Source organism: Theropithecus gelada, chromosome 2 (assembly GCF_003255815.1).
Source record: "Theropithecus gelada isolate Dixy chromosome 2, Tgel_1.0, whole genome shotgun sequence".
NCBI lineage: Eukaryota > Metazoa > Chordata > Mammalia > Primates > Cercopithecidae > Theropithecus > Theropithecus gelada.
The window spans coordinates 101,218,277-101,235,715 of NC_037669.1; the positions used below are offsets into that span (position 1 = coordinate 101,218,277).

A 17,439-nucleotide genomic window follows, 5' to 3' on the forward strand; every position below is an offset into this window, starting at 1 on the left:
TCCAGGTAACCTTGGCTGCTTTCTATTGGAAATCAGGGGTGGGAGGACAGCAAAGGACATCGTCCTGGAGCAACCCATGGCCCCAGGGAGCTCTGACCTCAGACTTCCCAAGGGACTTCTGCACCTCCTTCAGGAATTCCAGCTGGTGCTCAGCTTCCTCCAGGTGGCCTTCTAAGATATGACACAAGATGATCCCTGTAAATGGGACAAAACAATGATGAGTAGCTAGCCCTGAAGCACAGCCAGCAGCCCATCAGGTCAAGGAGCATGAGTAAGACAGTGGAAGGAAGGTGTCTCAGCATAGGGAATCTTTTCCAACATTTCTACAAACTTAAAGAGAAATACATGCTCATGCTCAAGACTTCAAACCCTAAGGCAATACAGAAAAACATCCCTAGCTCATGTTCTGGCTTTAACAATGTCTCTCTCTAGAAATAACCACTAGGAAACATTTGAGGTATAATATGTTACTACTATATAGACACCTCAGACATATATATTTATATGTACACACAAGCATACCAATGGGTTTAAAAACACACACATCCACAAAGGGAATCAAATTTCACATACACCATTCTACAATCTGCTTTTTTTTTTTTTTTTTTTTTTGAGACGGAGTTTCGCTCTTTTTCCCAGGCTGGAGTGAAGTGGCATGATCTTGGCTCACTGCAACCTCCGCCCCTCAGGTTCAAGCAATTCTCCTGCTTCAGCCTCCTGAGTAGCTAGGATTACAGGCATGGCCACCATGCCTGCCTAATTTTTGTATTTTTAGTAGAAACGGGGTTTCACCATGTTGGCCAGGCTGTTCTCGAACTCCTGACCTCAGGTGATCCAATTGCCTCAGCCTCCCAAAGTGCTAGGATTACAGGCATGAGCCACCACGCCCGGCCACAATCTGTTTTTTTAACTTTGTATATGATAGTCATATTTTTCCATCTCTTCATACAAATCTACCCCATTCTCTTTGATGACAACATAATATTTGACTGTGGATGTAACAATTTATTTAACTATTGCCCTACTGAAGGACATCTAATTTCACATTTACTTTGTTTTCAGTATTTAAATACTACAATGCTATGATGAACATTTACATATGTTCAAATTCCTGAGGGAGAGCTGATGAGTCACAGAGCACATATATTTAAAATGCTGACAGATAAGGCCAACTTGCCCTCAAAGATACCTGAACTTATATTACTATCAAGAATTTAAAATATCCTTTCTTCATAATCTCAAACATGCTGTAATTTTTGCCAGTCTGAAACATGGGAAGTAACTAGTTTTCATTCACCACCTTTTTTTAACTATTAGGGAGAATGAACATCTGTTCATATTTCCAATATAGCCTTTTCCTTTCTACTGTGAATTTTCTGTTCACAGCCTGCCTGGTTTTTTTGGAGGGGGTGATTTTTTTTTCCTCTTTATGTTTTCTTAACCTTTGTTGCAAGTGCTTTCTATTAGTTTGCCATTTATCCTTTAACTATTTTTACAGTATCTTGTCAGGTAGTAATTTTAAGCTTTTATGTAGTCAAATAGGTAAAATGTTTTCCTTTGCGGCTTCTATTTTTTTTTTTTTTTTTTTTCATGTAGAGCCACAAAGCCAAACTTTGCAGCTTCCAAGTTTGGAGTTAGGCTTAGAATCCTCAGGGAAACCCATGTTTCATTTAATTTTTATGTTTAATACTTAATTCAACTGAAATTTAAGTATGGTGTAAGATGAGAACTTACCTTTATTTCTTTTTCATAATGGATAGCAGGGTATCCAACTAGGAGTTACTGAACAACCTATCAGCTTGAAATAAGGCCTGTTACATCCCATTTATCTATTTGCTTATCCCACTCAGTGCTGGCCTCAAAAGGACTTAATTACTGTGGTTTTGTGATATGTTTTGATGTTGGGAGGACAAATCTCACATGTTTGAAGCAAGCTATTCTACTTGTACAGATATTTCTTTGCTACTTTGGCATATTTATTCTTGACTATCTTCCTAATCACCATCTTAGTTTTCAGTTATATCCATCCCACTATTTGACCCATCTATGCAATTTTTTACCTTACAACAATATTTTTGATTTTTGGCAACTCTTTTTTGTTCCTGTACCTTTTTCATAGTAGTAGCATGTTCTTTACTTATTGCCATAATAGCCTCTCCAAACATTGAAGAGGTTTTGGGAGGAAAAGTCTTTTCTGTACTAGCCTTAACTCTGCTCCTCAGAGGGCTACTGCTTTATATGTTCCACTCGGCCGATCTTTCAGACTGCTAGCAGATTTATAAAGGAAGGACAGCAAGTAGGCACATTTCACACACTGTTAACGTCACTGATTCTGCCAGACTGGACAGAAAATACGGTGACTCCAGGACATACGAGTGGGCTCGCTTGGACTGGGAGAGAGGACAGACATCCTGACCAGTGGACTTTCCTCTGGCTAACCACTGGGGCTCTCCCCCTTGAAGGAGGAAGTAGGGAAGGACTCAGCCTGGTGGAGGAACATTCTAGGGAATTTTGCTTTTGTGCTGAGCAGCCAAGTCCTTTTGTCCTTCATATCCCTGGTTATGGTGGGAAATCATCCAGAGCACTGCTCCTCTCCCTCCTGCCCCAACACCCAATACACACCTCCTGGATTCTAGTCTCTGGCCGGGGCACGGTTCCAATAATCCTATAATCGCTTTCACTGCCCTGTGGCATGCTTTCACACTCAGCCTCTGGTGACCCTGAGCTCGTGTTTTTTAGTTTTTGTTTTTCCTGGAACTCTTTGGGGAAAGCTGGTCTACTAAATTCTTTAGCTAACCCATCTCTGCCTATGTTGGTTTATGGGTTTCTAGATCTGCTTGGAATTCCCATGTATTTGATACCATTTGCCTTCCATCTTCTAGAAATGTGAAATTCTTCAAAGTTTCTGGTCTATGGAAGGTATTTTTCTGTTTCTAAGGCTGTAATGTATTCCTTTTTTTTTTTTCTTTGAGGTGGAGTCTCACTCTGCGGCCCAGGCTGAAGTGCAGTGGCACCATCTCGGCACATATCAACCTCTGCCTCCCGGGTTCAAGTGATTCTCTGGCCTCAGCATCCCGAATAGCTGGGATTACAGGTGTCCTCCACCACGCCTGGCTACTTTTGTGTTTTTAGTAGAGATGGGGTTTCACCATGTTGGCCGAGCTGGTCTCGAATTCCTGACCTCAAATGATCTGCCCACCTCAGCCTCCCAAAGTGTTGGGATTACAGGCATGAGCCACCACGCCCGGCTAATTACCTTTTAAAGATATCTTTCATTATTTTCATGGGATTTGGGGACAGAGGGCAAGCATGGATTTGAGGGGGTCAGCCTGACATGTTGAACCAGAAGTCAAGATAAACTACTCTGATAACTGTGCTATGCAGATGAGGAGCCTAGAGTTTAGAAAGGAGAAGTGACTTGGCCCCAAACACACAGCCCCTCAGGGCCAGGGCAAGAGCCAGCCTGCCTTGAGCACTGGATCACACAACTTCCTCAACCCAAAGCAAACACTGCCGTTTCAGAATTCACCACAGACCATAGAGTAGGGGGCTTTAAAAAATGTGTAAAATGGAAATGGCGTTGTAGAAAGTTCATTTGACATTTACAGAAAGGATTTTTAAAATCACCTGGACAGACAGGGAAATATATAATTCTCAGAGCTACTCTTTTTGGTGGTTTTTCAGCTCACAACCCTGGAGGAGGGTCTGCAGAGGTGAATCTAGAGGCTCTGCATGTGCGGATTGGTGGTGAGTAGAACTGCCTCCAACCCCGGCCTGGGCAGCCTGAGAAGAGGCAGGGCCCACTGAGTGTAAGGTTCAGCCTGTCAGTCTTCTGGGGCAATCAGTGTAGACAGACGGTGGAGGTCTAGTGGAGATCAGAGTGACTCTGATCATACCTCCGAGCATTCCTGTGCCTCCTACATCCATACTTGTGGATTCCCAGAAAGATACCCCATCATACATCGTACCCCAAAATTCACATACCCCCCAAGGAGAATGCTTTCCAGCACCTCTCTTCTGGACCCGTGGAAGCTGCCCGGTTTGGCTCCCGACACCCAGCCCCGAACCCTGCCCTGCCTGCATATACCTGTCAAACCAGCCATGCCGTCCTTGTCCAGTTTCATGGCTTCTGTGTACCACAGCAAGGCCTCTTTCACTTGGTTCTTCAGGATGAAGAAATAGCCCAGTTCTGTGGCCACATGGATGTAGGAGGGGGTGGCCATGAAGGTGCGCTCGATGAAACTACACACTAGTCCTAGAATCACCTGGTGACTCCCACACTGCAAGAAACAGGAAGGTGGGAATTGGGAGACCAGTCAGTCCAGCCGTAACAGCAAGGTCATGTCAGAAATGGGGGACACTTTGGTAGGCAGGGCTGGGTAGGCCCAGGAGAGCCCAAGAGGTACCCTGTGTCTAGGCAGCTGGGTCTGTGTTGCTGTCTGGCTCCCAAGGAACCTCTCACTGGCCACATCTGTGGAACCTGCCTCTAGCCACAGGGTCCTCTGAGGGACCTATCCCCTGTCTGACCACAGTAATTGGTCTAAGGAGTCACCAAGAAGTTTTTCAAAAATTGAAGCTGAATGAAAGAACTTCTTTGTGTCCAGTAATAAGAAGGGGCCCCAAAGGCTGCCATCAGCTATGTTCCCTGCCATATGTGGAGAACAAGGCAGAGAGAATCAGACACACAGAGGGAGAGATGGTATCTATGCAACTCCACAGTTCTGGTTCCTGAGGTCCCAGAGTTGCCTTCATTCTTATAGCAACTACTTCTAGTAAATCTTGCTTTGGGGCTGAAGAGTCTAAAAGAGACACAGATTTGTTGGCAACCTGGTCTAGTTGGACCTTCCCTGATGCTTGAGAGGCCTAGGCAGGCCAGCCTTCTCAGGCCACTTCCACACAAAAGAATATGGGAGCCAGGCACCCAGGCACTGGAGGCCAGAGCTGGGTATGGCTCTGCTGCATAACAGCGGCAATACCACCCACTTTCCCCAAATAAGGCACAGCCTACTCCAAAAGTACTTTCAGACCCTGTCTCCCTGATCTTCATGGCATCTCTGAGGGGGCACCTAGGCTAAGGACGTAGAACCCACATGTCACAGTTATCAGCCAGAGGCAAGTAGGTGCAAGAGGCTATGAGCCACTACCCCAAAAGGACAAGTTTGAGCCAGAAGGGAGGGGCAAGGCACTCAAGGAGTGTCCTGGGGGAGCACAGGTCTCCTCTAAGGAAAGCAGGGAGAAGCACCATTTCAGAACCAGGAAAGAACCTTCTTACCAGTCGGCTAACCACAAGAATTTTTTTAAGATGGAGGCTTGGATTTTCGGGCTCCCTTGTCTCTAGTGCCTTAATCAGATTTCTAACATGACTGGTAGCCTGCAGGGACAAAACAGAATGTCAACATGCAAGGTGCAATGTCAGAGTTGGGCCGTGGTTCTCAACCCTGGCTGCATAGTAGCATCAGCTGGGAGATTTAAAAAATGCCCATGCCCAGGCACAACCCCCCAGAAATTCAGATTTAAGTGAATTGGAGTGGCCCACGCATTAGCATTACTTCAAAGGCCCATAGGTGGAGCTCCTGGGGACATTATTCACCCAGAGCTGGCACTGCCCCTCTGTTCCTGAATTTGTTTTTTTTTTTTTTTCTTTTTTTCTCTTTTGACTGCTCCTTATGGAGCAGGGCTAACCCATAGAATAGCCCTGTTCCCGAGTTTGTGAAGAGAAGCTGCCTTTTCAGACCCACCCAGGCAGAGCCAGTAGCTAGCCCTCACTGTGTCCATAGTGCAGCCTGCCAGGCCAGCAGCAAACTAACTGTGCTGGCCCAGAAGCCTCTGCTCCATTTTGACATGAGTCAAATGTAAGTCAGTATAACGATCTGAACTTTCCAAACTTTCCTGTCCAACACATGAAAGGTCAGAAAGGTTAGGCAATTGGTCTGAGGTCACCCAGTCACCTAGGTCACTGACAGATTCCAAAGCTTAGGTTCTTTCCCACTCCCTACCCAGGAGTAAGGAATTCTTAGTTCCCAGCTGCAGAGGAGTGCCAAAAGCAAAACCCAGGATGGTATGGGTCCACTCTGTTCAGTAAGCATGAACAAAATTAGAACTGGGTAGTCAGCTCGGGGTCGGAGGTAGGCCCCGAGGTTTGAAGTAGGAGTAAAAGAGGGGCTAATGCTAAATTCCAGTTAGCTAAATGCTAAGTCTGCCCTTGGGATTAACTTTCAGACCAGGCCCCAGGAAGGTATGCTTAGGGATCTTGGGTCACAGGGAGCTGAGGTTAGTCCTATTCTCTTATTCCTACCCAGAGACGAAAAGGGCTGGGGCCCTTTTTGTGGGTTCCTCCCAAATACGGACTTTCCCCTCTACCTCATCCCATCCCACAAAACCCACAATCTCAGAGCTGTGCAGAAGGAACCAGAAGCTTCCCCTTCCCACCATGACCCCTTAGAGACTCTTGGTTTGCCATGCTCTCCACAGAGGCAATATATTTCACTGATCTAAAAGGCAATGCTTTGGCTAAAAACACAACCTCTTTTTGAAAATGAGAACTTGTCTGGGTATTGGAGTTTCACTAAGAATTCTAGGTGTTTCTGACTGCATTTGAGGGCTATTTTTGGTTTCTCTGGAAAACTACAAGACTTACGAACATGTTTGGGGCCCAGAATTACCTGGCCAATGCCTGAGCAGTTCCAACTATCCCCTAAAAAAATGGCATTTCCTGAATTCAGAAATACTACCACGACTTCTACTATCAGTTAACATTGATGAAATTACTGTAGTGTGAAAGGGACTGTTCCAAACTCTCCCACTTCTTATCACATTTAGTCCTGTGTGGAATTCTGTCTATTTTACAAACAGGAAGCCTGAGGCTTATCCAGGTGGGGACACCTGCCAAGGCTTCCACAGATAGCACAGGGCAGAGCCTAGCATCAACCTCACTGCCTGATGCTGCCTGACTCCCAAGCTACACAACCCAAAGAGTCAAACCAGAGCAGGCCTCCTTGGCAGCGAGTATAGGGGTGGGTAGGAAAGAGGAAGCTGAGATCCAGGGGCTCTGTACAAAGGCTTTGGGTCAGGTGCACAGGTTATGAAGGGTTCCTCCCTGACTTTGTTTCAAGGCTCACCTTCTGAGTCTTCAAAGAACTTACTGTGGTCATGTTTCCTTCTCTTGCAAGCTCATGCACAGCTAGAATTTGGCAGGCATCAATATTGCTTTCATCTTTTTCTAGGATTCTGAAGGAAGAAGAGGAGGCACATGAATTGAGGGTATTGATAGGCAAGGCTGGGATGGTGAGTTGGCAACTTCTGATTGTCTTTGAATATCCATTCTCCCCTCTTCTTTTAATAATAGAACTCCCAAATTAGCCAGACATAAGCTGCTCAGAATAAAGATGACATTTCCCAGCCTCTCTGTGCAGCTTACATTTGGCCATGTGACAAAGGTCTGACCTACAGGATAGAAGTGCAAGTGAGGGGTGTGCTGTCCAGTTGTGCCCCACCAGCATGCCTTCCCTCCTGCCTACTGTCTGGAATGTGGACCATGTGAGCATTATCCTAGGAATAGCAGAGCAACAAGACAGAGGGGCTTGGGACTCCCCAGAGTTAAGCTGTTATCCCAGCCCTGAGCCACCAACAACTTTACCTGGAGGAAGAATAACCTTTTATGTTATTTAAGTTGTGTATCTGAGGGTCTTTGCCACAGAAACGTATTCATAACCCAACTAGCCAGACATGACCACGGTGCCAGAGTCTGGAGGTGGCCAGAAAGGTACTTGGGGGGCAGTCACTTTAAGATGGAAAAGGAACCTGGGTTTCAATTCTGTCCCATTGTGAAGCTATAGCTTCTGACCATACTATGAGGTTTTCGATATTCTATTTCTTTATAGAAAGATTCTTTCCCATTTTTCAGCCTGTCAGGGAATGACTTTCTGCTTAATAGTAGGTTCGTCTAATTCACACACTAAATTCCAACATGATTAGGCGCAATCAGCACTGAAAAAGTTCTAACCATTTCTGATGCTTCTGAGAGCACTGTAAACCTCATACATTTGAGAATTAACAAAAACTGCAACATACTTTGAAAAACTTATAGACCAAAGAAGAATCTGAATAGATATTAGAAAATTCTTGGAGCCAAATGATATAGAAAAATATTACATATCCAAATGGGTAGACTCTGCAAAAATTGTACCTTGAGAGACACCCACAGACTTCAATGCTTATATTCTAAAGTAAAATTGGTAGAATGGTTGAGACAGGCATCCAAATTAAGAGTCAGAAAACAGGCCAGGCATGGTAGCTTATACCTGTAATCCTAGCATTTTGGGATTCTGGGGTGGGAGGATTGCTTAAGGCCAGGTGTTCAAGACCAGCCTGGCAACACAGTGAGATCCTATCTCTACAAATTAAAAAATAAAACCGAAAACCAAAATTAAAAAAAAAAAAGAGAATACAATAGCAGAATACCTTGGAAAAAAGTAGTTGGTAGGAAATAATAAAGTTAAGAACAGAAATTAGGCTGGGTGTGGTGACTCACACCCATAACCCCAGGACTTTTGGAAGCAGAGGCAAGAAGATTGTTTGAGCCCAGGAGTTTGACAGCTGCTTGGGCAACATAAAAAAAAAAAAAATAAACTTATAAAAAGAAATAGCTGGGTATTGTGGTGCTTGCCTGTAGTCCTAGCTTCTTGAGAGGCTGAGATGGGAGGATCACTTGAGCCCAGAGGTTCAAGGCAGAAGTGAACTATGATTATGCCACTGCACTCCAGCCTAGGCAACAGAGCAAGACATTCCCCCCCCGCAAAAAAAGGGGGGGCAGAAATTAATAAATTAGAATACACAAAGAATATAATATAGAACTTATAATACAAAATTTCTATTTTATTAGAATATAATAGAAAGGAGCTACAAAACTCAAAGCTGGTTCTTTAAAAAGGCTAATAAGAGAGGCAGACTTTTAATATTAATGAAGAAAAGAAAGAAAAAATATATTAGGGATGAAAACAGAAACACACCTTTATAGAGCAGAGTTTTAAAAATCTGAGGGGCCGGGAGCAGTGGCTCACGCCTGTAATCCCAACACTTTGGGAGGCCAAGGCAGGCGGATCACGAGGTCAGGAGATTGAGACCATCCTGGCTAACATGGTGAAACCCCGTCTATGCTAAAAAATACAAAAAAATTAGCCAGGCGAGGTGGCGGGCGCCTGTAGTCCCAGCTACTCAGGAGGCTGAGGCAAGAGAATGGTGTGAACCCGGAGGCGGAGCTTGCAGTGAGCCGAGATCGCACCACTGCACTCCAGCCTGGGCGACAGAGCGAGACTTCGTCTCCAAAAGAAAAAAAAAAAAAAAAAAAAAATCTGAGGGAATTCTATGAATCCCACTAACTAGGAAAGCTTCCATGAGGGAACACGCTGGGGCACTGGATTCAATCTGTTGGCTCCAAACACTGTCTCCCTTCACATGGACACAGCAGGGCCAGGGCCGGGGAGGCCACAAACACCCACATATGGCTTCAGACAGGTGCTTCCAGGTGAGCTGCTGGCCTGAGACCTAGCCTCCAAAGCAAGCTCCTACGAAGGCCAGGTCTACACTGTGAGAAAGGGAAGCTGAGGTCCACACAGGCATTAGCAGCTTGTGTGTGGCGCCTGTGGCCTGGGCAGGACATGTTTGATTTGCCACCAGCACCTCTCTATAAGATTCAAGTTCCAGCCATCAGCGGAGGAATTAGGATTCTTCCCAAGGGAAGGAAGAAGTTTGATTATATGCTTTTTTTTTTTTAGACCTGTGCTATATATTTCCCTATAATTCAGTTACAAGTCATAGTGATAACTCATGGGCCATTAACTCCTACTGGGAAAAAAATGAAGATGATACATTTTAGAATGATTGTGATAAAAATAAAGTGTTAGAGTTTATTTTTATTTATTATTATTATTTTTTGAGACAGGGTCTTATTCTGTCACCCAGGCTGGAGTGCAGTGACACAATCACAGCTCACTGTAGCTTCAACCTTCCTGGGCTCAAGTGATTCTCCCACCTCAGCCTCCCTAGTAGCTGGGACTTCAGGTGCACACCACAATGCCCAGCTGATTTTATTTTTTTATTTTCTGTAGAGACAAGGTCTCACTATGTTGCCCAGGCTGGTCTTGAACTTCTGGGCTCAAGCAATCCTTCTGCCACAGCCTCCCAAAGTGTTAGGATTACAGGCATGAGCCCACTGTGCCCATTAGAGTTTAAAGAGACATTTTTTTTTTTGGCTCGCCAAAAGCCTTGCATCAAATATCCTCCCAAAAGCCGTTTTCATTTTTCTTCACAATGCTTCCAGATCACTCTATACTTGGTATCTGGTTTCTACACGCCCAATAACTCCTGAAATCTGCTCTCTGGTTTATGTACCCAGTCTGCTGCTAAAACACTTCTCTCAAAGTCACCAGTGACTTTTTTCCCCTAAAGTTTTTATTAAGGTATACCATACTCATAGTTTAAAAAAAAACTTAATAATGAAATATATTCTAGTCTTATTCTCCTGCAGTCTTCACAGCCACTGCTTTCTACCCTGGAACTCTTGCTTTAGTTCTTTCAATGGGTCCTTCCCTGCCTCTTGTTGTTTAACAAGCCTTTACCCTCTATTTCTTGATTTAGCCATCACAGGCCACAGCTCCTAGCCTCATGTTATGATGTGTATTTCGTTTGCTTGCACACCCGTCCCCCGTCTCCTCCTCATCCCAATTTGGCCATAGCACAATTCCCAGTTCCTCTATGGGCGATATTTACCTTTCCGCCTTGTTTTCCTGCCTCACCATCTTATAAGATGGTAACATACGTGTTAGCATCCTTGTCTTGGAAAGAAAGGAAGCTGCACGGTTGGGCAGTAACTCACCTATGTCCCATTTCTACTGTCTGCTCCCAGTCCTGCCGAGCTAAGAACAGCTGCATCTTCAGGACGAGGGCTGGCAGGAAGCTCCCTGAAGTCACAGTGATCTGGTTCACCACCTCCAGGGCCTCTGAGTAGTTCTGCTGCATCATGAAGTACATTGCCTGTTGGGAGCCAGACAGAAGAGCCTCCGTGAAGGGAGTGCCCATGAAGGGAGTTTGTTGGAGGGGGGTTGTCTCAGTGTCTCCATGAAAACAGGAACAGAACCTGACACATGGGCACTGCGGGTCCTCTCAGCTGGGCCAGTAGCCCCTCAAAGTCCCCGGGAGAAAGAGTGACATATCAAGGTTTACAACAGTCTTGGGTTCTTGGACAGGATGAACAGGGGCTTTGGGGACATAGCTAAGCCCCAAGCTTGGGAAACTTAGCAGGCCTGGGATAGGGCAAGCCCATGTGAGGTTACCCTGAAGGCGAGAGGTGAGGTCACTGGGCACTTTCCAGTTCCATAAATTTTCCATTCATTTCCCATTCACTTTTCTGTATTGCATCACTGAAATTGCTTGCCAAGGCCCAGTTTAGCAATTCTGAGTCAGTTAGGGTTTTCTGGCAAATACTTCTATCGCAAGGTTGTGGAGTTTTTTTGTTGTTGTTCTGTCAAGGCCTATTGGGCTGCGGTCATGGCCTCTGCAGGCAAACACCAGCCACTAGGTTCTCCTCAAACAGTCACGACACAGGTGCCCTAAGGGCCAGGGGGCAATGCTTCTAAAAGACTTGAAATTGGACTCTGAAAGGAGGGCTTCCCTCAGACCTACAGTAACCCCCATTAAGAGACTTGTCATTAAAAACAAGAGGATTATTCTGTATAATGAAGATTTTTGTACAAATGTGTTCACTGAAAAACTTTAAGTGCATAACCAGAAACAATCCCAATATCCAAACAATAGGGGACCGGGTTGGTAAATTACATTATGCCCATACAATAGAAGACTGGCTTTACATCTATGTTCAAACTGACATTTTGAATATTACACAAAGACAATATTACATGAAGAAAAACAAAGTAAATGACAATATGCCCTAGGGTGAAAACTACATTATATACCAACACTGTGACCCACCCCCCTACCATCAGGAGCAGGAGAGTTGGTGACTGATGGCTCTCAATGGAGCCTCCCTCCAGGGATCACCCATGGTTGAAGGGAGCTGCTTTGTCCCAGGTCACACCTGTCCCTGGGGCAGCCCACCTCCAGTGTCAGGGCACTGACGGGGAGCTCACTGAAGGGGCTTCCCAGCTCCAGAGTTCCTCACAGAGTTGGCTGCGGCCTTTGCTGTGACTGTTCACAGCCAGCCTTCTCTTTCCACAGATGCTGGCCCCAAGGGTGCTCTGTGATAAGCTGGCTCACAATAATCTCCATCGCTTTCTGCCACCCAGAAAGCCAACCTAACACACACCCTGGACCCAAGTATAGAAAGAAGACTAGAAGACATTGCCCTAAAATACTAACACTTGTCTTGGAGCAGTAAGACTAAGCCTGCCATTTTAATTCATCTGTTGACTTTTTTCAGGCTTCTGTTTTCTTAAATAAGTACATACTCTTTTATAATAAAAAATATACAAACAGAAGAAAATATGAGGACATTTTTTCTCTCAAAGATTAATTCCATGAGGCTCACAAGAGAAAAAAGAAACTTAAGATCAGAAAATACAGAACATATAAAATATATACCTCCCTTTTCTTACGGCACACTAAATGAATTTAACAGGTAGAAAGAGGTGAAATGGGAAGGTCAAAATAAAAGAAGGGAGAAAGGCATTGAGTGAAACTAACACAGAGGCAGACAGAAAGCCTGAGAGGGTCAAGGAAGGACAGACCTTCAGATAGTGACCCTGAGAAGACCCCCATGCAAATGAGACAGAAACTCAGATCAACCAGGAAGAATTTGAGAAGTAGAGTGGACCTTGGACTGCTGTGTAACCCTGGGTTGGCTGCTGAACCTCTCTGGGCCTCTGCTCTTCATCTACCAGATGAGGCATCTGGAGACTGAGGTTTTGGCCTGGGGGTACCTGGTGGGTCTCTGGTTCCAGTGGCCTGGCCAGGAATACTTCTACCTCTCCCTTTCCCACTGCCCACCTTTCCCATCAGCCCCAGCACATCTTTGGTGTCCTGAATTCCTTGTTCCAGGTACTCAATGGCTTTCTTCGCAGTGTGGGGCTTGTCTGAGGTGAGGTCCACCCAGCCTCTGAGCACGTAGGCCTGGATGAGAACAAGATGAAAGATGAAGTCCTTGGTTCCGCACAGCTTCAACCCAGCCTGCACATGATCCACCCTTTGCCACCCAACACCCTGAGGCCCCGCCAGGCACAGCCCCATGCAGATCTCAGGGCAGCTGGCTCTTTCTCATGGCCAGGTCTCCCATTGTTGCTTTGTTTGGAAATGCCCTGGATAGCACCCCTCCCACTCCCAACCAAACCCCAGCACCTGATGTCCATTACCACTCGGTACAACTCAGCCTCAGAGGCCCCTGCTTAGGAGACCTCCTTCCCTGTACCCTTACAGCTCTCCATAACCCTTACTGAGGCACACTCACCTATCCTGTCATTGCCTGTTTACACTGGGGTCAGTAGCCAACATGGGGGCCTACTCAGGGCCACTCTTGATCTCTCCACTTCTTAGGCCAGCACAAGGCCTGGCCCTGCATAGGAAGCCCAGGAATGCCCTCTGAGTGGGTGAGCAGGAGCCATTCTGAGCTCGTGGACCTCGCTGGTTCCATGTTAGCCTTCACCCAGCCTCTCCTGGCAGATGGGGAGGGCCAGGCCTGGGAAGCAGACTTGGAAGAGCCCTGCCCTAAAGCACCCCTCATGATGGCCTAGATCAGTATTTCTCTGTTATATTTCTATTTCTCTTTTTCTATTATCTGTCCTAAGGAGTCTCTTTAGATACTGTTTCCTAATTAATCCCTTCCCCTGCAAGAAATGTTAATGCCTCAGATATACCATATCTGTGTATTGTGTACTATATATATATGTGTGTATTTTATACATAAAGAATAAGATTTTTTTCATCTTCTCCCCCAGGGACCATGTCTACACCCTTTGAAAATTGGTATCAGCCCTGCTGAGAAGGCATGGTCTAGACTGAGGCTTCAAATTCCATATTAGTGCAGATATACAGTATATGGGCTGTACTGCATGAGCCACCATTCAGTTCCAGCAGAGCACTATAGGGAGGGAATGGCCCAGTGTGACCAGCTCATCTGGGTCCTCAAAAGAACCAGTAAGTCTGGACTAGCCTGGGCAACATGGCAAGACCCAGTCTCTATAAAAAATGTAAAAACCAGCTTTATGTGCTGGCACACACTTATGGTCCCAGCTACTTGGGAGGCTGAGGTGGGAGGATTGCTTGTGCCTGGGAGGCTGAGGCTGCAGTGAGGTCTCAAAAAAAAATTTCTTAAGAATATGGTGCAAGCCATAGAAAATCTATCTAGAAATCAGATTCTATGGACAAACGCCAATGAGTAACCTCTGCTAAGCCCAGAGACAACATACCTGGGGCAACTGTGAGACCCGGTATTTTGTCAGTGCCTGGGTGTGGCTCTCCCCCAGTTTCAGGGCCCTTTGTGGGAGTAAGGGCCACCCTGCTATTACGTGTTTGGGTGCTGCTTTCTTCGCCTGTTGTCCCCATGGTGTGGTGAGTACCTCTCTGAAGCCTCTAGAGATCTTCAGCATGCGGTCAATGTACTCTTTGGCCTTGTCATGGTGGCCTATGAGCCAGAGGAAGACACCAGCATAGTACAGGGCAGTCCCACTGACTGTCTTGCGTATTTCCTTTAGGCTGTACTCAAGCTCCTGAATTGCTTCTCGGTCTGTAAATCCAAGAGCGAAGGAAGAGGGAGAGTTAGGATGCGGAAGTCTGCCTAGTTCTGCAGGGGCCACCAAGAGCCCAGGGAACTACCTCTGGGTCTCTCTCACACACTGTGGATCTCCTTCAACATATGCAGCACACCGCGTGCAGTCCAAGGCCTAGAAACCAGCAGTACCTGCCCTTGAGATGCCGCAGGGGCTGCCCCGGCCTGGACTCAGGTGTGCTCTCTGAGATTATCTTCTCTTTTCTGTGCCTAGCAGTGTGCTGAGCAGGCAGACCAAACCAAAATCCTTAGCCTCAGGCCCACAACTTATTATGAGTGGGGAAACAGTAGTCTGTAGTCACTCTTGGACCCTCTCCCTGACTCTAGAGGGGTGGAGATTAGGGGTAGAATTATATATATTAGCTTGGTTTTTCTGACAAGATCTTGGCAAAGAAGAAGGGTGTTTCCCCAAATCTTGGGATCTGGAGCATGGACCCCTCCCACTGTCATGGGTTCTGCCTGCTTCCACTCAGTTGGATCCAGGCATAGCGTCTTCTCCCAGACCTCCAAGGGGAGATGAGCAGCAGTCACTTCTCACTGGTTAACAGCATCTGCCCAGCCACCAGGGCACACACCTCCTTTGGCAGCCCTTGAGGGACTGTGTATCTCTGGGGCAGGGCTTTCTTTCCCCTGGTGGGTCAGGCCTGGCTGAGTATGGTGGCACTCACCAATGATTTCACATCTTTTGTGAGCATAAATGAGGGCCATGGTAGAGCACAAGGACACGTCTGGGTGATGCCTGATGCTTTCCAGGTCACTGATGGCATCCTGGATGTGCTCTGCAAAGACAGTCCACATAGTTATACTCTCAAGCTCCAGGATTAGAGGACATGAGACTCTGTAGCTGACCCAACGGCTCAGCACTACCTGCCTTTGCCCAGAGTCAGAGGACTAACTGGTCTGAAAGGTCCCCAGTGACCCAAGCTCCCTGAAGACTGGGGCTCTGGGAAAGAGTTGCTGGTAACATGGTCCAGGCTGTTGGGGGCTGGAAATCTTGGACTTGAAAGGTGTACCTGTGAGTACTTGTGGGGATATGTGTGAGGCTGCAATTAGCTGCGTCAGTTCTGAAGAAGGACTTCAGGCAGGGCTTTCCCAGCTAGTGCTCAAGAGCCACTGATTACATTTATCCCTCCATGTCCTCAGATACTGGCCATGGGCCATTCGGCCAGTCCTCAGCCCAGGACCACCTTCTGAATGTCAGTGCATCTGCACCTGCATGGGCCCCACTCCTTTCCCCGTACCTGTATCATACCCACCTGTCCTCACACCTACTCTTCCTCCTCCTTTGCCTGCATTACCAGTTCTCAGCTTCCAGGCCTGGAATTACTTCAAGAATCATGCAGCTATCTCTCCAATCACTCATTTTACAGAGAGGGAACCCGAGGTGCAGAGCAGGGATAGTGAGCGCTCTGAGGTCTCAAAAGTCAACTAGATATGGATTACGTAGGCTTCTGTGGATTCCCGTGGGAATCCAGCCGCTGAGTATGAAACTGTTTTTATGGGACCATAACTAGGATACAAGGAGGCATCCAGGTGGAGCCAGAGTGTTAGGGCCGGGCTAGTGCCTGGGGTCACAAGACCAACACTGCCAAGTCCTTACCTTCTTTCAGGACTCCATAGGCTTTAAAGAACTTCAACACAGGGTCATTGCTGAATTTTTCCAGGCCCACAGCTGCAGTCTGCTGCACGTGGTGGAAGTACTTTTCCTGGCTATAGTAAATGATCCCAGCCTGTATGAAGGAAGACATAGCTGCATTAGCCCAGTCCCTTCTCTGTCTCTGTTCTGTCCCAGATGGGATGAGACCTGCTCCCTTCCCTATCCCCTGCTCCTCCTCAGTTCTGCAAAGGGAAGAGAAAGAGGAAACATTCAGGCCTCATCCTGTCCTCTAACAGCCCTGGGAGCAGCTCCATGTAGTTTCTCCAGGAAAGAGTTTGGAGGTGTTTGGGGGATTACCAACAGATTCTGGTTCAACTATGATGGGGAATGCAACCCAGGCGTTGTCTTAGGAAGGGAATAAGGGGGAAAAATGAGGACACATAATAAGAAAAATTATACCAATTGTAGTTACAAGTTATTGTGGGCTTCATATCCACTATCCTGTACACGGCCCTCTCAGTATCTTTCACAGCTAAGGAAGCTTAAGCCCATGGAAACTATAGCTTGACAAAGGGGCTGAGATTTTAAAGTTAAGTTTCACTTCCCCTAAGGTTTGTGAGTGCTAGGTTGGGAACAGATGTGGTTGGACTGTAAACAGCCTCGTGGGCCATACGAAAGAGCCCAGACACCATCCTAAGGGTAACAGAAAGCAGAATGGTTTTAAGGCGAGGGATGTTTTCAGAGGTACATTTTTGCAACAACCACTCTGGCTGCTTCTGCGTGTGGGGAGTGTGTGCTGTGGTGGCTGCAGGGACTACTGCTGCTGAAGAGAGCCAGAGCAGAGAAACCAGATGGGAAGGAGGCTGTTGCAGGCGCTCAGGGGGAGAGATGGTGCTGGTTCTGGGCTAGAAGAGAAAAAGATAAAAAGAAAACTCAGGAGACATTGAGGAGCTGGCATTTCTTGAAGACAGGATTAGAAGATGAGTATAAGGAAGAGGTATGAGTTAAGGCTAGGAGATTAAATAGTGATGCCATCAACTGGGGTGGGAGGCGCAGGCGAGAGTGAGCT

At 46.5% G+C, this 17,439-nt stretch overlaps 1 protein-coding gene across 4 annotated transcripts in view; it reads right to left on the reverse strand.

The window, feature by feature from the left end:
* The window catches only part of TTC21A (tetratricopeptide repeat domain 21A), a 31,503-nt gene that overhangs the window by 13,449 nt on the left and 615 nt on the right, over positions 1-17,439 (reverse strand). For 2 of the 4 annotated variants that reach the window (XM_025376893.1, XM_025376892.1), the window contains exons 2-10: positions 16,374-16,503; positions 15,442-15,552; positions 14,565-14,731; positions 13,000-13,122; positions 10,874-11,031; positions 7,119-7,227; positions 5,273-5,371; positions 4,088-4,280; positions 98-195 (exon numbers count right to left, since the gene is read on the reverse strand). In XM_025376893.1, the coding sequence (XP_025232678.1) occupies positions 98-195; positions 4,088-4,280; positions 5,273-5,371; positions 7,119-7,227; positions 10,874-11,031; positions 13,000-13,122; positions 14,565-14,731; positions 15,442-15,552; positions 16,374-16,503 (1,188 nt within the window). The remainder of the gene's footprint in view (positions 1-97; positions 196-4,087; positions 4,281-5,272; positions 5,372-7,118; positions 7,228-10,873; positions 11,032-12,999; positions 13,123-14,564; positions 14,732-15,441; positions 15,553-16,373; positions 16,504-17,439) is intronic. The other 2 variants (XM_025376894.1, XM_025376895.1) reach the window with 2 other exon arrangements.